Source organism: Poecile atricapillus, chromosome 26, assembly GCF_030490865.1.
Source record: "Poecile atricapillus isolate bPoeAtr1 chromosome 26, bPoeAtr1.hap1, whole genome shotgun sequence".
Lineage (NCBI taxonomy): Eukaryota > Metazoa > Chordata > Aves > Passeriformes > Paridae > Poecile > Poecile atricapillus.
This window is the reverse complement of record NC_081274.1, coordinates 6,253,940-6,269,167: the sequence shown is the minus strand read 5'-3', so window position 1 is coordinate 6,269,167 and position 15,228 is coordinate 6,253,940. Positions and strand designations below refer to the sequence as shown.

Below are 15,228 nucleotides of genomic sequence, written 5' to 3'. Positions count from 1 at the left end.
GCATCAGGAAGATGAAGCCCAACACAAAGCCCCCAATCCCTATCATCATCTTGCTGCAGGTGGTGTTTGGCAGCATCTCTATGGAGTCCACAGGGGTCAGGACCACCAAAAACCCCTCACAGGCATGTCAAGACCCTCCAAGCAGCCTGGCACCCCTCCAGCCCACCCAAGACCCAGTGAGACCTCCTTTCGAGCCCCATCTAAACTCCCTAGTACCACTTAATTCCCCTCCCTGTCCCTCCAGGACCCCAAACCCCCTCCCAGTTGACACCCATCCCCCAATGATCCCCCAAACCTTTTCCCAGTCCCTTCCCAGTCCCACCAGGACTCACCAGCATCACTGCCAGTAGATCAAAGCACACTCAACTTCCCTCCCAGCCCCACTTTTACATCCCCAGCCTACTTCCAGCCCCTCCAGCTCCAGCATGCTCCCTTCTAGTTCCACCCAGCTGCACTGGAACCCCAGTTGCCTCCCAGCAGCCCCCAGGAAACCTCTAATTGCATCCCAGTCTTCCCAGCATCCTCCAAACCTCTTCTCTGCCCTCCCAGACCATCCAAACCCTTCTCCTAGTTGCTCCCTGGCTCCCTCAAACTCCCTCCCAATCACTCCCGGTTACTATCAACTCTCCTCCCAGTCCCCCTGGTCTCTCTCCCCCATGACCCGGCGCTGTGGGGGCCAGGCCATACCCCAGTGCCGGCTTAGGGGCTCCTCCAGGCTGACGTGCTCCACCTGGCAGCTGTAGCTGACCCCACGCTGGGGGACAGTTTCCAGCAGCACCAGGAGCTGGTAGGTCCAGTCCCCGGTGGGGACCACATCAGTGGCCATCACGTGTCCCGAGAGCTCCTGCTGGCCCTGGAACCACCTCACCTGGATCTTGGCAGGGTAGAAATCCATCACTAAGCAGAGCAGGTGGCTGGCACCAGGGTGGGAGCTCGAGGGCACCAGGGAGATGGACACGCTGGGGGGCACTGGGAGAGAGTGGGGACACACCGGGATGAGATGCTGGTAAAATAGGACACACAGGGAAGGGCTCGACTTACATTGAGAAGGACTGGGGAGGGATTGGGAGGGCACTGAAAGAGATGAGACTGGATTGGGAGCCCCTGGGAGAGCACCTGGGAGAGAGGATGGAGGTCTGGCCGAGAAGGAGACCGGGTCCAGCGCGGAGCCTCGGCTCTGCGGACCTGCCTGGCAACTGATGAGTCATCAGACCAGCGTGCTCTGATTGGCTGAGGGGCTTCAGCGCCACTAAGGCCGAAATGGATACGCGGGGGCGGGGGGAGCACTGAGAGAAACTGGGATGGCCTGGGAGAGATAGGGAGAGCTCCGGTACACTGCGGGGAAGGCAAGAGGCCACGGGGATGGGCACAAGGAGAGGGGAGAGGTCTGGGGTGATTCCCAGGGAAGTTTTGCGAGGCTCCAGAGTCATTCCCAGGGCAGGGCCCGAGGAAACACACTGCCCCACGCTCACCTCTGCGCTCCACGAGGAACGGGGTGGACAACTCGTAGTTGTGCCGGCAGTGCCTGTCCACCGCATCCCGTCTGTACTCCATCCATTCCGGGTCACTGTTCCAGTACCTGGCAACCTTCTCCCCAAAGGAGGTGTCCCCCACAAACAGCCCCACATCGCTGTCGAAATGCAGGAACTGCTCCCGGTTGTAGATAAACCTCTTCACGAACCTCACGCTGTCGGTGCCGTTAATGAAGTGACACTCGGACTTAACCATCTCCTGGAAAACGCCTGTATGTGCAGGACAAAGGTCAGGGGGTGCCCTGCCAGCAGCCCCAGCACCCCACAGTAGTCAAGAGCTCAGAGGGCCACCCCGGATCCTCACTCTGCACCCCTTGTGCCTCACGTGTCACCCCTTGTAGGACCCTTCTTCCCGCGGTCCCACTTCCTCTTTTCCATCCTTCTCTGTATTTTCCTCCCTCTTTCCCACAACTCCTCAGTCGCCAGCACCATCCTTCACATCAGTTTGAGGGTTCCATCTCACCCTTTTCCCTCCATGCCCCATCGTTACTATCCTCCCAGCACTTCCTTCCCACCCCTCCCCTCACCCGAGAGCTCCGCGCCCGCAGCCGAGGAGGCTCCCAGCACCACCAGAGCCACCAGTAGGGCCCCAGCTGCCGCCACAGGCCCCATGGCCAGCGCCGGACAGGTTCTGACACCTCCCCCCTCCCCAGATTCCCCTGGCGGGCGGCGCTGGGGGCGAGGGCGGGGCGGGTTGGAGTCCAGCTGGGGAGCTCTGGGGGCTGTGGGACTGCCTGGCAACTGGGGAGTCATCAGTGCGCTGCGCGCTGATTGGCTCAATTATTTGAGTGCCTTCTCTGATTGGCTGAGGAGAAGGACCGAGAGAGACCCCGCCCCGAGCACCGGCAGGAGCACAACAGACCCAGCCTGGGCACAGGGAGAGAATTTATTACCAATCAAATCACAGCAGGACAAGGACAAGAAATCTCTCTAACACCTTCCCTAAACCCAGTAGGGGTCACCTGGAATAGGGATCACCAGGGCTCTGCCCAACAGGGATCCCTGGGCATCATCCAACGTGGATCCTTCCATGGGGGGTGGAGCTGGAACAGCGCACGAAGCTCTTCCCGCACTCGGGGCACTCGCAGGGCTTCCCTTATGGGTGGTTCTGTTGGGTCAAGTGAGCTCTGGGTGAATCTCTTCCCACACTCAGAACACTCATAGGGCCTCTCCCTATTGTGTGGATGTATTGGCGGGTGATGAGCTTTGAGCTCTGGCCAAAGCTCTCCCCACACTCGTAGGGCCGTTTCCCAGCGTGGGTCTTGTGGTCCTTGATGAGGTGGGAGCTCTTGTGGAAGCTCTGCCTGAATTGTAAGAACTTGTGGGGCTGTTCCCTGAGGTGGATCCTATGATGGGTGACCAGCACAGACTTCCATATAAAGCTCTTCCCACATTCCAAGCACCAACAGGGATGTTCCTCAGGTTGGATATCCTGATGCTGGATCAGGTGGGAGCTCTGGCTGGAGCTCATTCCACATTCCACTTGTAGAGTGTCTCAGTTTGAGAGACAATTTAAAAGAGGACACTCTGGAGTGAGTGCTGTCTGCTCTACAGGGTTCCACTAATCCTTTCCTACCAATAGGAAATGAATATTAATAGATGAAAGTGGAAAAAGATGCCAGTAGTTTATTAACAAACAGAATGCTCACAAGGCAAGGAAATATAAAGTAAATAACTGGTAGATACTAAATTGTCAGACCTTACCCTCCACACACACCCTGGGACAAAAGACCCAAAATGCCAGAGAAATCCTTGCTCACAACACAGGATACAGGACCAGCGCTGGCTTCGCCCTCAGGGGAAAAACCAGCCAGGGGCTATCACGAAGGAGATGAAAGCCCGGGACTCACCTGGTGTTGAATTCCTCCCCAGCTGGGCTCCGCGGGGAAGTCCCAGCAGGCGAAGCAGCGGGGATGAAGCCTCGGGGTGTTTTCTCTCCTGGCTCGGCCCAGCTCGCAGTGGCTTTGGGCTGCAGTGGCGCCACTCCGCTCCTGCTGGCGCGGAGGCCCTGGGCTCCCAAAAAGAAGCTGCTCAGTTCGCCTCCAGGCACTCCAGGGCCCGCCGCTGCAGCCTCTCTGAACCAAGGAAAGGGAAAGAATCCTTTGTTTGTCTGGTCCAAACAAGCTTTTCAGCCAAACAGAAAACCACGGTGCCCAGAGAGAGCTGCAGAAAACCCGAGCAGTGAGGCTTCAAAACGCCTGCGCAGCGAACAAGGATCCTCTCACTGCCCTGGCCCCCCACATATCCTGTCTCAGGCTCCCCAGAGAGAACCATTCTCTGAACACAAAGCTGAGGATCCTGGAATGTACCATCACAATAACTCACTCCAAGAGAGCTGTATATACAATGATACATGTATGTATCTATCTATAAAAGCATGGATACAGCAATGTGCATGTAAGACAGGAGTGGAGAGGCTGAACAGACACCAGGGGAGATGTGGAATGTACAGACAGAGCAACCTCTCCAAGGGCTTTAACCTGATTCTCAGCTTTTCCATGTTTCAAGGGCTTTGACTGCTGCATTTGCAATTACTGAGATCTCACTGTAAAAAGCAGAGCAGCCTAGAACCAAACACGGCTGTTGGAGTCAAAGTCTGGACTTGTCAAATTTTAGTTTTGAAAATATTTTGAATAAAAATGTCCATTACCAACAATTTTCCCAGCCCATCCATCACCACAAATAACAAAAAACAATGGAATTCCTTTTAAAGGGGAAAAAAAACAAAACATAAAATGAACATTGAAAATTCCTCCTCATTCCTTCTTTCATTGAGAAAATACAGAATAATGAAGTGGGAAGGTCTTTCTAAACCTGCTGTCATTTCTCAGGTACTTGGCTCAGTGTCAGTTCAGAGCCAGGCTCTGTCTCCCAGGTGCCCAAGTCCCCGGGCCAGCTCTGAGCAGCCTCTCCCGGCTTTCCAGCGCGGCTTTGCCCCGGCTCTGCCCCGGGCAGGCACTCGGTGTTTCCCCACAGGTGGTGCCCTTGCCCTGCTCAGCTCCCTGTGCCCTGCAAAGGCACGGAGGCTGCACTCGGTGCCCCTGGGTGCCACTGACCAAGGCAGGGATGAGCCCTGCGGCACAGGCAGAGCCCTGAGGGACACCCCCTCTCCCCGCCCTCCCACAGGACACGGAGCCACTGCCCACAAGGCCCTGGCACGTCTGGGTGGTCAATTCCTCTTGCCCTGAACAGCCCGGGCTGCAGCCCTAGGGCAAGGAGAAAAGGGACTCAGCTTAAAAGCTTAACAATACTGAGCAGCGCTTTAACTTCTACCTTAATTTATAACTTAACTTATACCTTAAGCCTAGCAATTCAACAGAGGAACAACACTGAACATATACCTAATTTAACTTAAACTTAATCTTAACAATTCAACAGAGGAATAATACTTAACAGCATTTAACCTAACTTACAGAGTTATACTTAGCAACTTAACAGAAAAACAATACTTTGAGACCATTTACTTAGCTTATAAGTTACATTTAACATCTTAGCAAGAGAACAACCCTTAGAAGCATTTAAGTAAGTTCATAATTATAACTGACCCTTGCTTACAGGCTTAACTTAGCTATCCAAAGTACTTATACATCTAAGAAAGCAGTATTTCTCCCAGATCTGAGCGAAGGATTGGAGTGATGGTATTGGACACATTGTTTTTTGGCGATCTTGCAGGCATAGCAAACCCCAGGGTTTGCTGGTTCTGAGAGGTCCCCTCAGAGGGAGATTGCTGGTCACAGCCTGTGGTGGCCCAGGAGAACTCAAAGGGTCTCCTTTTGGACTGCTATTGATTGGGTCACAAGAGAGCGGGCTTCAGTCACAACGATTTTTCATCCTGGCCACAGTCTGGATCAGCACATTCTCTAAAAGTGTGAGGACAGGAACACTGTGCCATTCAGGCAAAAGGAATATTTTCCAGGTCTAGACAAAAGGAAAACAGAAGCTTTTCAGCAATTCCTGGGAGCAGACTGTATTTCTGATAAGCTGGAAAAAGCTGAGTCCAGGTGCTGTTTCCAAGTACAGAGCCTAACAAGCATTTCTCAGATCACACTGCAGCCTGGAAAGGAGGAGGGGGGAAAGCACCACCACACTGGCATCTCAGGGGTGCCCATGGCCTGGGTGATGCTGGCCTGATGCCAGGAACCCTCCAAAGCCACTCTGTCTCAGCTGCACAGGGGAGAGAAAATTTAACTAAGACTTCTTTGGTTGGGATAAGACTGGAAGATACCCCCTGTCAAACACTGGCATGGGCACAACAGATCCAGCCTGGGCATAGGAAGGGAATTTATTACCAACCAAATCACACCAGGGCAAGGAGAAGGGAAAGAAATTTCTCCAACACCTTCCCCACACTTAACAGTGATCATACGTAACAGGGGTCACCAGGGCTCTGCCCAACAGGGGTCACTGGGGACCAGTGGGGATCCTCCCTTGGTGATGGAGTTGGAGCAGTGCACGAACCTCTTCCCACAATCAGGACAGTCCTAGGCTCTCCCTGGTGTGGATGTGTGTGGAGGAGGCACAGCTCTCCGACAGGCATCCTCTCTGGAGATCAATCCCCCAAGATAAGATTAAACTGCCTAGTCAGTGTGACTAAGCTGTGGATTCCTTCCTGCCTCAGGACCCCATGTTATCTCCCTGTTAACTGTTGGTCACCTTATCCTCTCCCAGACCATTGGTCCCCTTCCCAATCCTCCCCTTCCCTATGAAAACCCCAGCTTTTGCCCATGTTGGGGGTTAGACCATCACTGGCCGCCTTCGCTGAAGCCTGCATTAAAGACTCTGAGGAATGCTATATGGTCTTCCTGTCTCTTGTCTGCGTTGGCTGGAGAAACCCCAAAAGGAGCTGTCTGGGCTGAACAGAGCTGATCACAGAGCAGAAACTGCTGATAAAAGAGCTGATCACTTAAGGCCCTTGCCTGTGCTCCAAGGGTTACCCCTGGCTGGAGATTGCCTGCAGAACCCTGGATGGCAGCTCTGTCCCCTGGGACAGCCTGACTATCTGGGCTTGTTGCCAGCAGAAGCCAGCAGAAGCCAGGGGTTGGACAAGCCCCCAGGACCCAGCCTGCAACAGATGCTCTGATGGGTGATGATCTCAGAATTCCACCTGAGGGTCTTCCCACATTCCCCCACTCATAGGGCCATTCCCCAGTGTGGATGTTCTGATGTTCCCTCAGGTGGGAGCTGTAGCTGAAGCTCTTCCCACATTCTAAGCACTTGTGGGGCTTTTTTCCTCCTCCACCCAGCAGTGGTTTTGGAAAGACAAGTGCTGGTTTGAGGAAAAACAAGGGGGCAGTTCCTTGGTCTGGGTGCTCTTCCTGCCTAAATCCATCTCTAGAACATAGCAGGTGTCTTGAGTCCCTGAAAATCTCCAAAATATCAAGATTTAGCCCAAAGAACTCTTCCAGGTGTTCTCCATCTCTGATCTCTCCACTTTGGGGTTCCAGAGGTTTCCCTTTCCTAGAATGATTGGGGTCTCACAGCTCCAGGTGTTCCCCTCTCTCTGGAGAGAACAGGCTTAGGAATGGTTAGAGATGATCTAGGCGTTTTTGTGGGTCCATGTGGTCCCTTCTCCCCTGATGCTCTACTTTGAGATCCCAGGGATCCCAGGAGCCTCTCCTCTCCAGGCTCCCACCTCTCCAAGCTGCTGGGGTCCCCCAGCTCTGGGATCTCTCCTCTCTACTCTCCCCACTCTGGGGGTCCCAGGGGTTCCTCTCCTCTGCTCTCCCGGGGGTCCCCAGGACCCCAGCCAATACTGGGCAACGGCCATGTAGACCCCAAAGATCCCCCAAGTGGCTCACCTTTGGGGTCCTGCAAGATCCAAACCTACACATCCAGAGGAGAAAAAAACCTCCGAGGAATGCCAGATGATATTTGGGGCTCAATTCCTCAATCTGCGAGTTTCGAACACACCCCAATAAAAAGACCCTCTCAGGGACCCCCAACAGATTTGGGACCAGCTCCCCCTCCCTGCTCACCTGCAGGATGAGGTGGGGGCGATGGGCCTGTGGCCAGGGGTGCTGCAGACACATGGGGTACTGGAACCTCCAGCTTCTCCTTCTATTCCTGTTCCTGCTCCTCCTTTTCCTTTCTCCCTCCTCCTGCTCTTCCTCCTTCCTAATCCCACCTCCTCCCCAGTTCCTGCCTTCTGTATAATTTGAGTGGAGAACCTTGCTTGTTTTTAGAACTAGAACAAAGATTCCAGATGGAACAAGCCTGGCTGGTTTTAATCAGCAGTATCAGTGACTACAAGTCGTGTTTGCTTTGGTTTGGTCCTGTCCTCGTTCCTCCTCCATGTTCAGGCTGGCCTATGGGGTGTCCTTGTTTGCTGCATTTTCAGAGTTCCTCTTGGATCCTTTGGGCAATAGGCTGATGCCGAATTTTGCCCCAAAAGGCGATGAATAACTGTCTAAGAGACGCAGTTTAAGTCAAATAGACAGGAGGTATTTTATTAGCAACGTGCACGTTGGGGAAATCTCTAAAGGGAGTTTTCCAAAGTCTTACAACAAAAGCATGCCTTTTATACAGTTTAGGTTTGGAATTACATCATATACATGCATATTCATATGGGGCGTGCCGTAGGCGGGGCGTGGGTGGAAACTTCTATTTTGAGGATCTTTTCGGGGGTCGTTCCGGTCGGCCTTCATCGTGGGCGAGGGTCTCCGAGGAGTCTTCCTCCTTAAACTTTTGAACTTCTTTCCAAATTTGGTCCTTTCCCGGTGTAGTTGGCCGAGTTCCCAACCTCCTAGGGCCAACTTATCATATTGACATTGGGCATGCTTTAGCTTCGGCTTAAATTACGCTTAGTCCGGTGATTTTTTTATCCTTCTCTTTCCCTCCTGTCGTTGTGTTTATTACCTCCAGATGTTCCCTTCATATTCTATGTTTTAACCCATTATTTCTCGAAGGCTATCTATTTTATGGCTTCATTCCCCCCTTTTCTTATGACTTACGAATTCTTTCGTCAAGGTCTGATCCTAAGAGTGCTGATGTCTAATCCTAAGAGCGCTGATGCGCTCGTACCATAGCCCAAACCATTTGGGTCCTTTTCATTATGATCCTTAGCTTCCACCACATAAAAATATTTGTAAAAGTTAAAACCAACAGGGCTCCAACTACCAATATCATTGGGGGCACCAGGTAATTGAAAACCTGTGTGGCTGTTGGGGAAAATCCTGTGAAGATATCCCACCAATGATGCTGGCCTACTTGTTCTACTTCGGTGAGGACATTCTTTATTCTTTCTGAATCATGTTCTACCTGCCATACCATCCGTGTAGTTGTTTGATTCACTCTTTGCACCAATTCCTTTACTTTAGGGTGTGCGAGCATTGCTTTAAGAATTTTGACATCCATCCCTATTTGCAATTCTGGTATTTCCCGATACAGGTTAAAATCTGTGTTAATTAGCTGTTGAGTAGTTATTGGGACAGTATAATGAAAATCGCAACCCACTATTTTGGTAAAGTTGCATACACAAAAGTTAGTATTGTTAGTTTCCTCTTGGCAATTATCTATAGTGACATTGTCACAGGCTGTCCGTACGCAAGCACACCCATTCCCTATATAATAAACTTGTGACTGTGTTCGATTACGCAAAAGCACTTCAAAGGTGCACACTCTATTCTCAGCATCTAAGCATAAATCTTCTGCCTCTACTACAGCGTTTTCGCAAACATAGCCTAGCTGTCCTCTAGGAATACATGCCTCTGTGCTAACCGATTGCCACTTATTTTTGATATAATCATAACTGGCCCAAACATTGTGATCTATTGGCTTGACAATGACATCTTGTTGCATTGTCCCTAGGGTGAGGATAGGAAAAATAGCTCTTTCCTCTGCCGCACTGATGGTGAGGACATAAGCTTCGATATGTTCCTGTTGAGGTTCATAAGTGAAATTTACTAATTGCCACCAGGCTTGGTGGTCCTTCTCGAATTGTGTAGTATGATTGTCCTTTAATATTGTTTCCCTTAGTTCTTGAGGTAATATACCTGACGTTCCTTCTCTCATTATTCCTGCCGCTACCGATTGTACCCACTGTTGTGTCTGAGAGCATTGGATAGCGAGTGCAATGTCTTTGCTGAGCTCTCCTGTGTAATCAGCGAGCTTTACAAAATCCTCTGCAGTATGGTTTGCTACCATGGTTAGTAATTTTACTACTAGCGATTGTGTTTCTGCCAATGTAAGCATAGATGAACTCAGCGGCACCTTGAGTTTTCCTAAGTTGGTGGTGACAGTGCTCAATTTGTTCACCAATACCTCTTGATCTACTGTATTCAGTATTCCAAATCCAGTACCAACCCATCCACTTATATCTCTTTGCGCCCGCCTGTGATAGGACCTAGTTGCTAGCCATGCATTCCATCCCTTAAGGCTTTGCTGTACAAATGGTCGACAATCCTTCTGCAGATGCGTAACATCGACGCGTATATTCATCTGCACCTTTTTCAGGGAATAAGTGGGGTCCAATAATAATTTTAGTTCATTAGATTTTCTTATCACTTGAGGCCCTACAAAGGTTAAATTGTGCACTACTTTGCATTCCGCTGGTGGAGTGGTTTCTTGGGGCGAGTCTAGATTTGGATATAAGGGGGTCACGTCTTCCGATAGTGCCACCCTATATTCAACAGCATGCCCACTAGGGACCCCCTCTAGGCTAAGACCTTGTTCCGGTATCTTCAACTGTCTTTCGCATATGAACGACATCGATTGATCTAATCTAAATGCCATTTCACACCGTGCCTTCCCTTCCTCGGGGCCACCAGATGCCACGATCTTTCCCGCAGGGAAAGGAAGAGGGTGAGGGTCAAGGGTTATGTTTTGTGGGCGCAGGTCCCCAAGCGAATCTTTTCTATAAATTACTGTGTTTTGGGGCTGTGATCCGGTTGGATCTTCCCGGAAATCACTCCACCTACACGAAATTGGGCCCTTTTGCTGCCTCCAAATAGTGGGCTTACCCATTTTTACCGGACTAAAGGTAATTAAGTTATGTTCGGATGCTGACTTCCCCAAGGATCGAATTGTCAATACTAGCTGCTTTGTTCTTCCTTCCACTGAGTCAAGCTCTCGACACCCAATTTGGATTTGGTCTCCCTTGTATGCTACCATGGAAGATTGATGCCATAATTTACTTGCGTATGGCTGATTGTTATGTAGGGCATATACCTCGAAATAGGGTCCCTTCTCTCCCCATTCCGGGTGGGTACACTGATGTGCGTGAGACCATGGATCTATCGGGTCAGAGTCTCGGGGAAGAACTATACTTATCGAGAGTCCAATGATCAGGGTTGAAAGGGCTTGAGGTGAAGTCAAGGTCATGATGTCCGTTCCTCTTGTTTACTCTCTGGAGCTTTCTTGACCCGCGAGTAATGAATCCACGTAGGTCGCTCCTTGATCCGGACCGCGGTGAAGGTAGTCAGCAGCACTTGGAAAGGTCCTTCCCACTTCTCTTGTAGGGGTTTTCCTAAAAGATTCTTAACATACACCCAATCACCGGGGTTAAACGGATGCAATTTACAATCAGGTTGTTTAGGTTGGTGCTCTATTACCACGGTAGCATTCTTATCCAATTGTTTCCCTACTGTAATTACATAATCATAAATGTACTGGTTACCGATTTGGCCTATGGCATCCCCGTTTACAACTTGCATAGCATAAGGTCTACCATACAGGATTTCAAATGGGCTTAGCTTCTCTTTTGACCTTGGTTTGACTCTCAGCCTCAGCAGAGCAATAGGCAAGGCTTGATACCATTGCAAATTAGTCTCTTGGCATATTTTGGCAATTTGCTGCTTAATAAGATGATTCATTTTTTCTACTTGTCCACTGGCCTGTGGATGATAAGGTGTATGTAATTGCCATTTGATTTGTAATGCTTTGCTTATTGCTCTCACCACTTTCGCACAGAAGTGTGTACCCCTATCCGAGGAAATACTCTTCGGTACCCCAAACCGCGGAATGATTTCACTCAACAGTATTTTGGTCACTTCTCTTTCCTTGTTTGTCCTGCAAGGGAATGCTTCAGGCCACCCAGAAAATGTATCAGTTAATACCAACAAATATCGGAGCCCCCCTTTTCTTGGGAGCTCAGAAAAATCAATTTGCCATACTTCACCTGGGAATTTACCTCGACTTATGGCTCCTTGGTGTATCTTGGTTCCCGTATTCGGGTTATTTCTCAGGCACCGTTCGCACTGGGATGTTACGTGCTTTATAGTAGTAAATAATTTCGGTCCTGCTATCCTGGTTTGCAAATATTGGTAAAGCGGATCCAAACCCCAATGGGCCTTCTCATGTTCTGCTTTTACAAACTGCCACATCACATTTCCTGGTACTACTAACTGTCCTGTTTCCAATTGACCCCAACCATTTTCTAATATTTTGCCCTTATTTCTTTGAATCCATTTATGGTCTGATTCCTGGTAATCCGGCTTGATACTGATATCCAGGTCTCCTGGTATTAGGGCCGTTATTCCCACTTCCCTAGACTTTGTGGCAGCCAATTTGGCCTCTGTATCTGCCTTTCTATTTCCTATTTCTGGAATAGTATTGCCTTTCAGATGTCCCTTACAATGCATTATGGCCACTTGAGCTGGGAGTTGGACCGCCTCTAGCAATCGCAGAACCTCCTCTGCATGTTTGACTGTTTTTCCTTGTGTAGTCAACAGTCCTCTTTCTTTCCAGATGGCCCCATGAGCATGTACAACAGAAAAGGCATATTTAGAGTCTGTCCATATATTGATTTGCATATTCTCTGCCAATTCCAGAGCTCGAGTCAGAGCTATCAGTTCTGCCTTCTGGGCTGAAGTTCCTGTGGGTAAGGGGTTCGACTCAATTACCCTTTCTGTAGTAGTGACCGCATAACCAGCCATTCTTACTCCTTGCTTCACGAAGCTGCTGCCATCTGAGAACCAGTTGTCCGCATCTTCGAACGGCTCTTCTTTGAGGTCCGGGCGACTGGAATAGACAGCTTCAATTGTTTCCAGGCAGTCGTGTTCGATGGGTTCTGCCGGGGCTCTTCCTTCTAGAAATGAAGCTGGGTTCACAATGTTAGTTACCTGAATGGTTACGTCATCTGATTCAGCCAGAACGGCCTGGTATTTTAGGAATCTGGAAGGCGACAACCAATGGTTGCCTTTCTGTTCCAGCACAGCCGACACGGTGTGGGATACTAGTACAGTCACCTTTTGGCCCAGCGTGAGCTTCCTGGCCTCTTCTATGTTAATTATCACTGCGGCCACTGCCCTCAGACAGCCTGGCCATCCTTTGCTTACTTCATCCAATCGCTTAGAGAAGTAGGCCACAGCTCTCTTGTGCGGTCCCAGCTGCTGTGCTAGGACTCCTAAGGCCATCCCTTGTCGTTCGTGGGAGAACAGCCAGAATGGTTTTGATACGTCTGGGAGACCTAAGGCTGGTGCTCTCATTAGTTCCATCTTCAGCTTCTTGAAGGCTTCTTCTGCCTCGGGAGTCCAAACTAGGATGCTCTTAGCCTCCTTCAACAAATCATACAGTGGTTTAGCGAGTATCCCGTACTGGTAGATCCATAACCGACACCAACCTGTCATCCCCAAAAAGGCGCGCAGATCTCTCACCGTCTCTGGTTTGGGCATCTGGCAGATGGCCTCTTTCCTAGCTGCTCCCAGGGATCGCTGTCCTCTGGAGACTTCGTATCCCAGGTACACCACTTGTGTCTGTACCAGCTGTGCTTTCTGTCGAGAGACTCGATATCCATTTAAACCCAGGAAATTCAGCAAGGAAATAGTCCATTCAATGCATTCTTCCTCTGTCACTGTTGCTATTAGGAGGTCGTCTACGTACTGCAGAAGGGTGCCATCTCCCAGCGGCCTTTCCCACTGTTCTAGTTCCTTGGCTAACTGATTCCCAAAAATCGTAGGGGAATTGCACCACCCTTGGGGCAACACTGTCCAGGTGAGTTGGGTCTTTCTTCCACTATCTACAGATTCCCACTCAAAGGCAAAAATCTTTTGACTCTCGAGAGCTAAGGGGAGGCAAAAGAACGCGTCTTTTAAATCTAATACGGTGAACCAGGCCAAATTCTCCTTCAGTCTGGTCAAAAGCGTGTATGGGTTAGCAACTACCGGATGCAATGCCTTAGTTATTTCATTTACTGCTCTCAGATCCTGGACTAACCTATAGGTTCCATTTGGTTTCTTGACTGGCAGGATTGGTGTATTAAAATCTGATTCGCATTCTACCAATAACCCCAGTTCCATAAACCTTCTGATTGTGGGCTCAATCCCTTTCCTATCTTCTATCCTCAGAGGGTATTGTTTCTTTCTCACCGGTTTTGTCCCAGCTTTAAGTTCAACGACAATCGGTGCTGCTTGTTTTGATTTTCCAGGTATATCAGTAGCCCACACCAATGGGTACGTCTGGCTCAGGATTTGCTCGAAATTGTGGCTTTCAGGTTTAGGCTCTACACAACTGATCGTTAGGCTTAAAGCTGTAATCAGTTGTTCTTCATTTACTTGAAACTCCAATTGATCTTTATTAAACTTTATTACGGCCCCCAAGTTCTCCAATAAGTCTCTCCCTAGTAGGGGTTTTGGTGAATTTGGTAAATACAGGAACTGATGAATTCCCATTTGCTTCCCAATTTTGTATTTAATGGGTTTCAAAAAGTAAGCCTTTTCTGGTTGGCCTGTTGCTCCCACAACTTGCACAAATTCATCACTTTTAGGTACAAATTCTTGATTTAAAACTGAAAAGGTTGCTCCCGTATCAATCAAAAAGTCTAATTCCTTTTTACCCTCCCCTAGCTCTATCTTAACCAGTGGGTCTGCTAGGGTACGGCCCACCGGTTCCCTTCATTCACTATCCTGAGGCGTGGTAGTAGTGGTGGCCATTAGCCTTTCCCTTAGCTGGGGGCATTCTCGCTTCCAGTGTCCCGTCTGCAGGCAGTACGCACATTGATTCGGCCCTAACCCGTTTGAATGGGGCTGGAGCCTCCTTCCCCTTCCTGCTGGGTTGTCTCTACCTCTTCCCCTGGTTCCAGGTTCCGAGTAGCCTGTCTTCTGAGCTGCCACTGCTACAGCCACTACTCGAGCTATCCTCCTGTCCTCCTTTTTCTTCTCCTCAACTTCTCTATTATTGTATACTTTCCACGCCTCATTCAGCAGTGTCTCTAGGTTTTTATTTGCCGGGTGCTCGAGCTTTTGTAATTTCTTCCTGATGTCTGGGTTACTCTGTCCCATCATTAACCCTAACAAATGCTGTTTCCCTTCCTCTGTTGCTGGGTCCAGGGGTGTGTATTGTCTCATTGCTGCCCTAAGCCTATCCAGAAATTCTGACGGGGTCTCATCCTTTCCCTGCCTGACACCATACAGCATCGACCAATTGACAGCCTTAGGGATCGCATTACGCAAGCCCATCGCTATCAATTTTCTATACTGCACTAGCCGTTGATAGTGTTCCGCGTTGCCCGGGTCCCACTCTGGTTTACTGCTGGGAAAATTATCTTCTAGTCTCCCCGATAATAGTTGGGCATGTCGTCTCCCCGTTTCCAATACGAGTTCCCTTTCCGTATCTGTCAATTCTGACAACATCACTTCTATATCCTCCCAATCAATATCTAAGTTCTTTGCCATTAGTTCAAACCTCTTTGCTACTCCCTCTGGATTCCTCCTGAAGTTCCTTGCCTCATCCCTCCAATTGTTCAAATCACTCGTCGAGAATG

The 15,228-nt window shown here is 49.8% G+C and overlaps 2 protein-coding genes across 3 annotated transcripts; both read right to left on the bottom strand.

Annotated features, from left to right (window-relative positions):
- Positions 1-418: 418 nt before the first annotated feature.
- Positions 419-4,496, bottom strand: LOC131588576 (class II histocompatibility antigen, B-L beta chain-like). Of its 2 annotated transcripts, XM_058857526.1 has the most exons (4): positions 3,383-4,496; positions 2,495-2,640; positions 1,473-1,742; positions 419-969 (listed from the first exon to the last, which is right to left on the bottom strand). In XM_058857526.1, exons 2-4 carry the CDS (start codon positions 2,562-2,564, stop codon positions 620-622), a joined length of 690 nt encoding a protein of 229 aa, XP_058713509.1. In that variant the 5' UTR covers positions 2,565-2,640; positions 3,383-4,496; the 3' UTR covers positions 419-619. The 2 variants fall into 2 exon arrangements, with proteins under 2 accessions (XP_058713509.1, XP_058713508.1); XM_058857525.1 differs by lacking the exons at positions 2,495-2,640; positions 3,383-4,496 and adding an exon at positions 2,060-2,347.
- LOC131588469 (uncharacterized) lies at positions 3,081-14,923 on the bottom strand. Its single transcript, XM_058857339.1, has 5 exons — positions 14,530-14,923; positions 11,980-14,331; positions 9,558-10,105; positions 3,383-3,607; positions 3,081-3,104 (listed from the first exon to the last, which is right to left on the bottom strand). Exons 1-5 carry the CDS (start codon positions 14,921-14,923, stop codon positions 3,081-3,083), a joined length of 3,543 nt encoding a protein of 1,180 aa, XP_058713322.1.
- Between the last annotated feature and the right edge of the window lie 305 nt (positions 14,924-15,228).

Excerpts from the sequence above, each read along its gene's own strand:
- LOC131588576 (XM_058857525.1), bottom strand. The coding sequence starts at position 2,285 with ATGACTCCCCAGTTGCCAGGCAGTCCCACAGCCCCCAGAGCTCCCCAG. Across the intron at positions 1,743-2,059 it reads TGCGGGCGCGGAGCTCTCGG|GCGTTTTCCAGGAGATGGTT; the intron begins GTGAGGGGAGGG and ends CTGCACATACAG. Across the intron at positions 970-1,472 it reads GTTCCTCGTGGAGCGCAGAG|TGCCCCCCAGCGTGTCCATC; the intron begins GTGAGCGTGGGG and ends ACTCTCTCCCAG.
- LOC131588469 (XM_058857339.1), bottom strand. The coding sequence starts at position 14,923 with ATGGGCTTGCGTAATGCGATCCCTAAGGCTGTCAATTGGTCGATGCTG. Across the intron at positions 3,608-9,557 it reads CACAACAGTGGGTACAATCG|AGAGGCTGCAGCGGCGGGCC; the intron begins GTAGCGGCAGGA and ends TCCTTGGTTCAG. Across the intron at positions 3,105-3,382 it reads GGGGAGGAATTCAACACCAG|GAAAGGATTAGTGGAACCCT; the intron begins GTGAGTCCCGGG and ends TCCTATTGGTAG.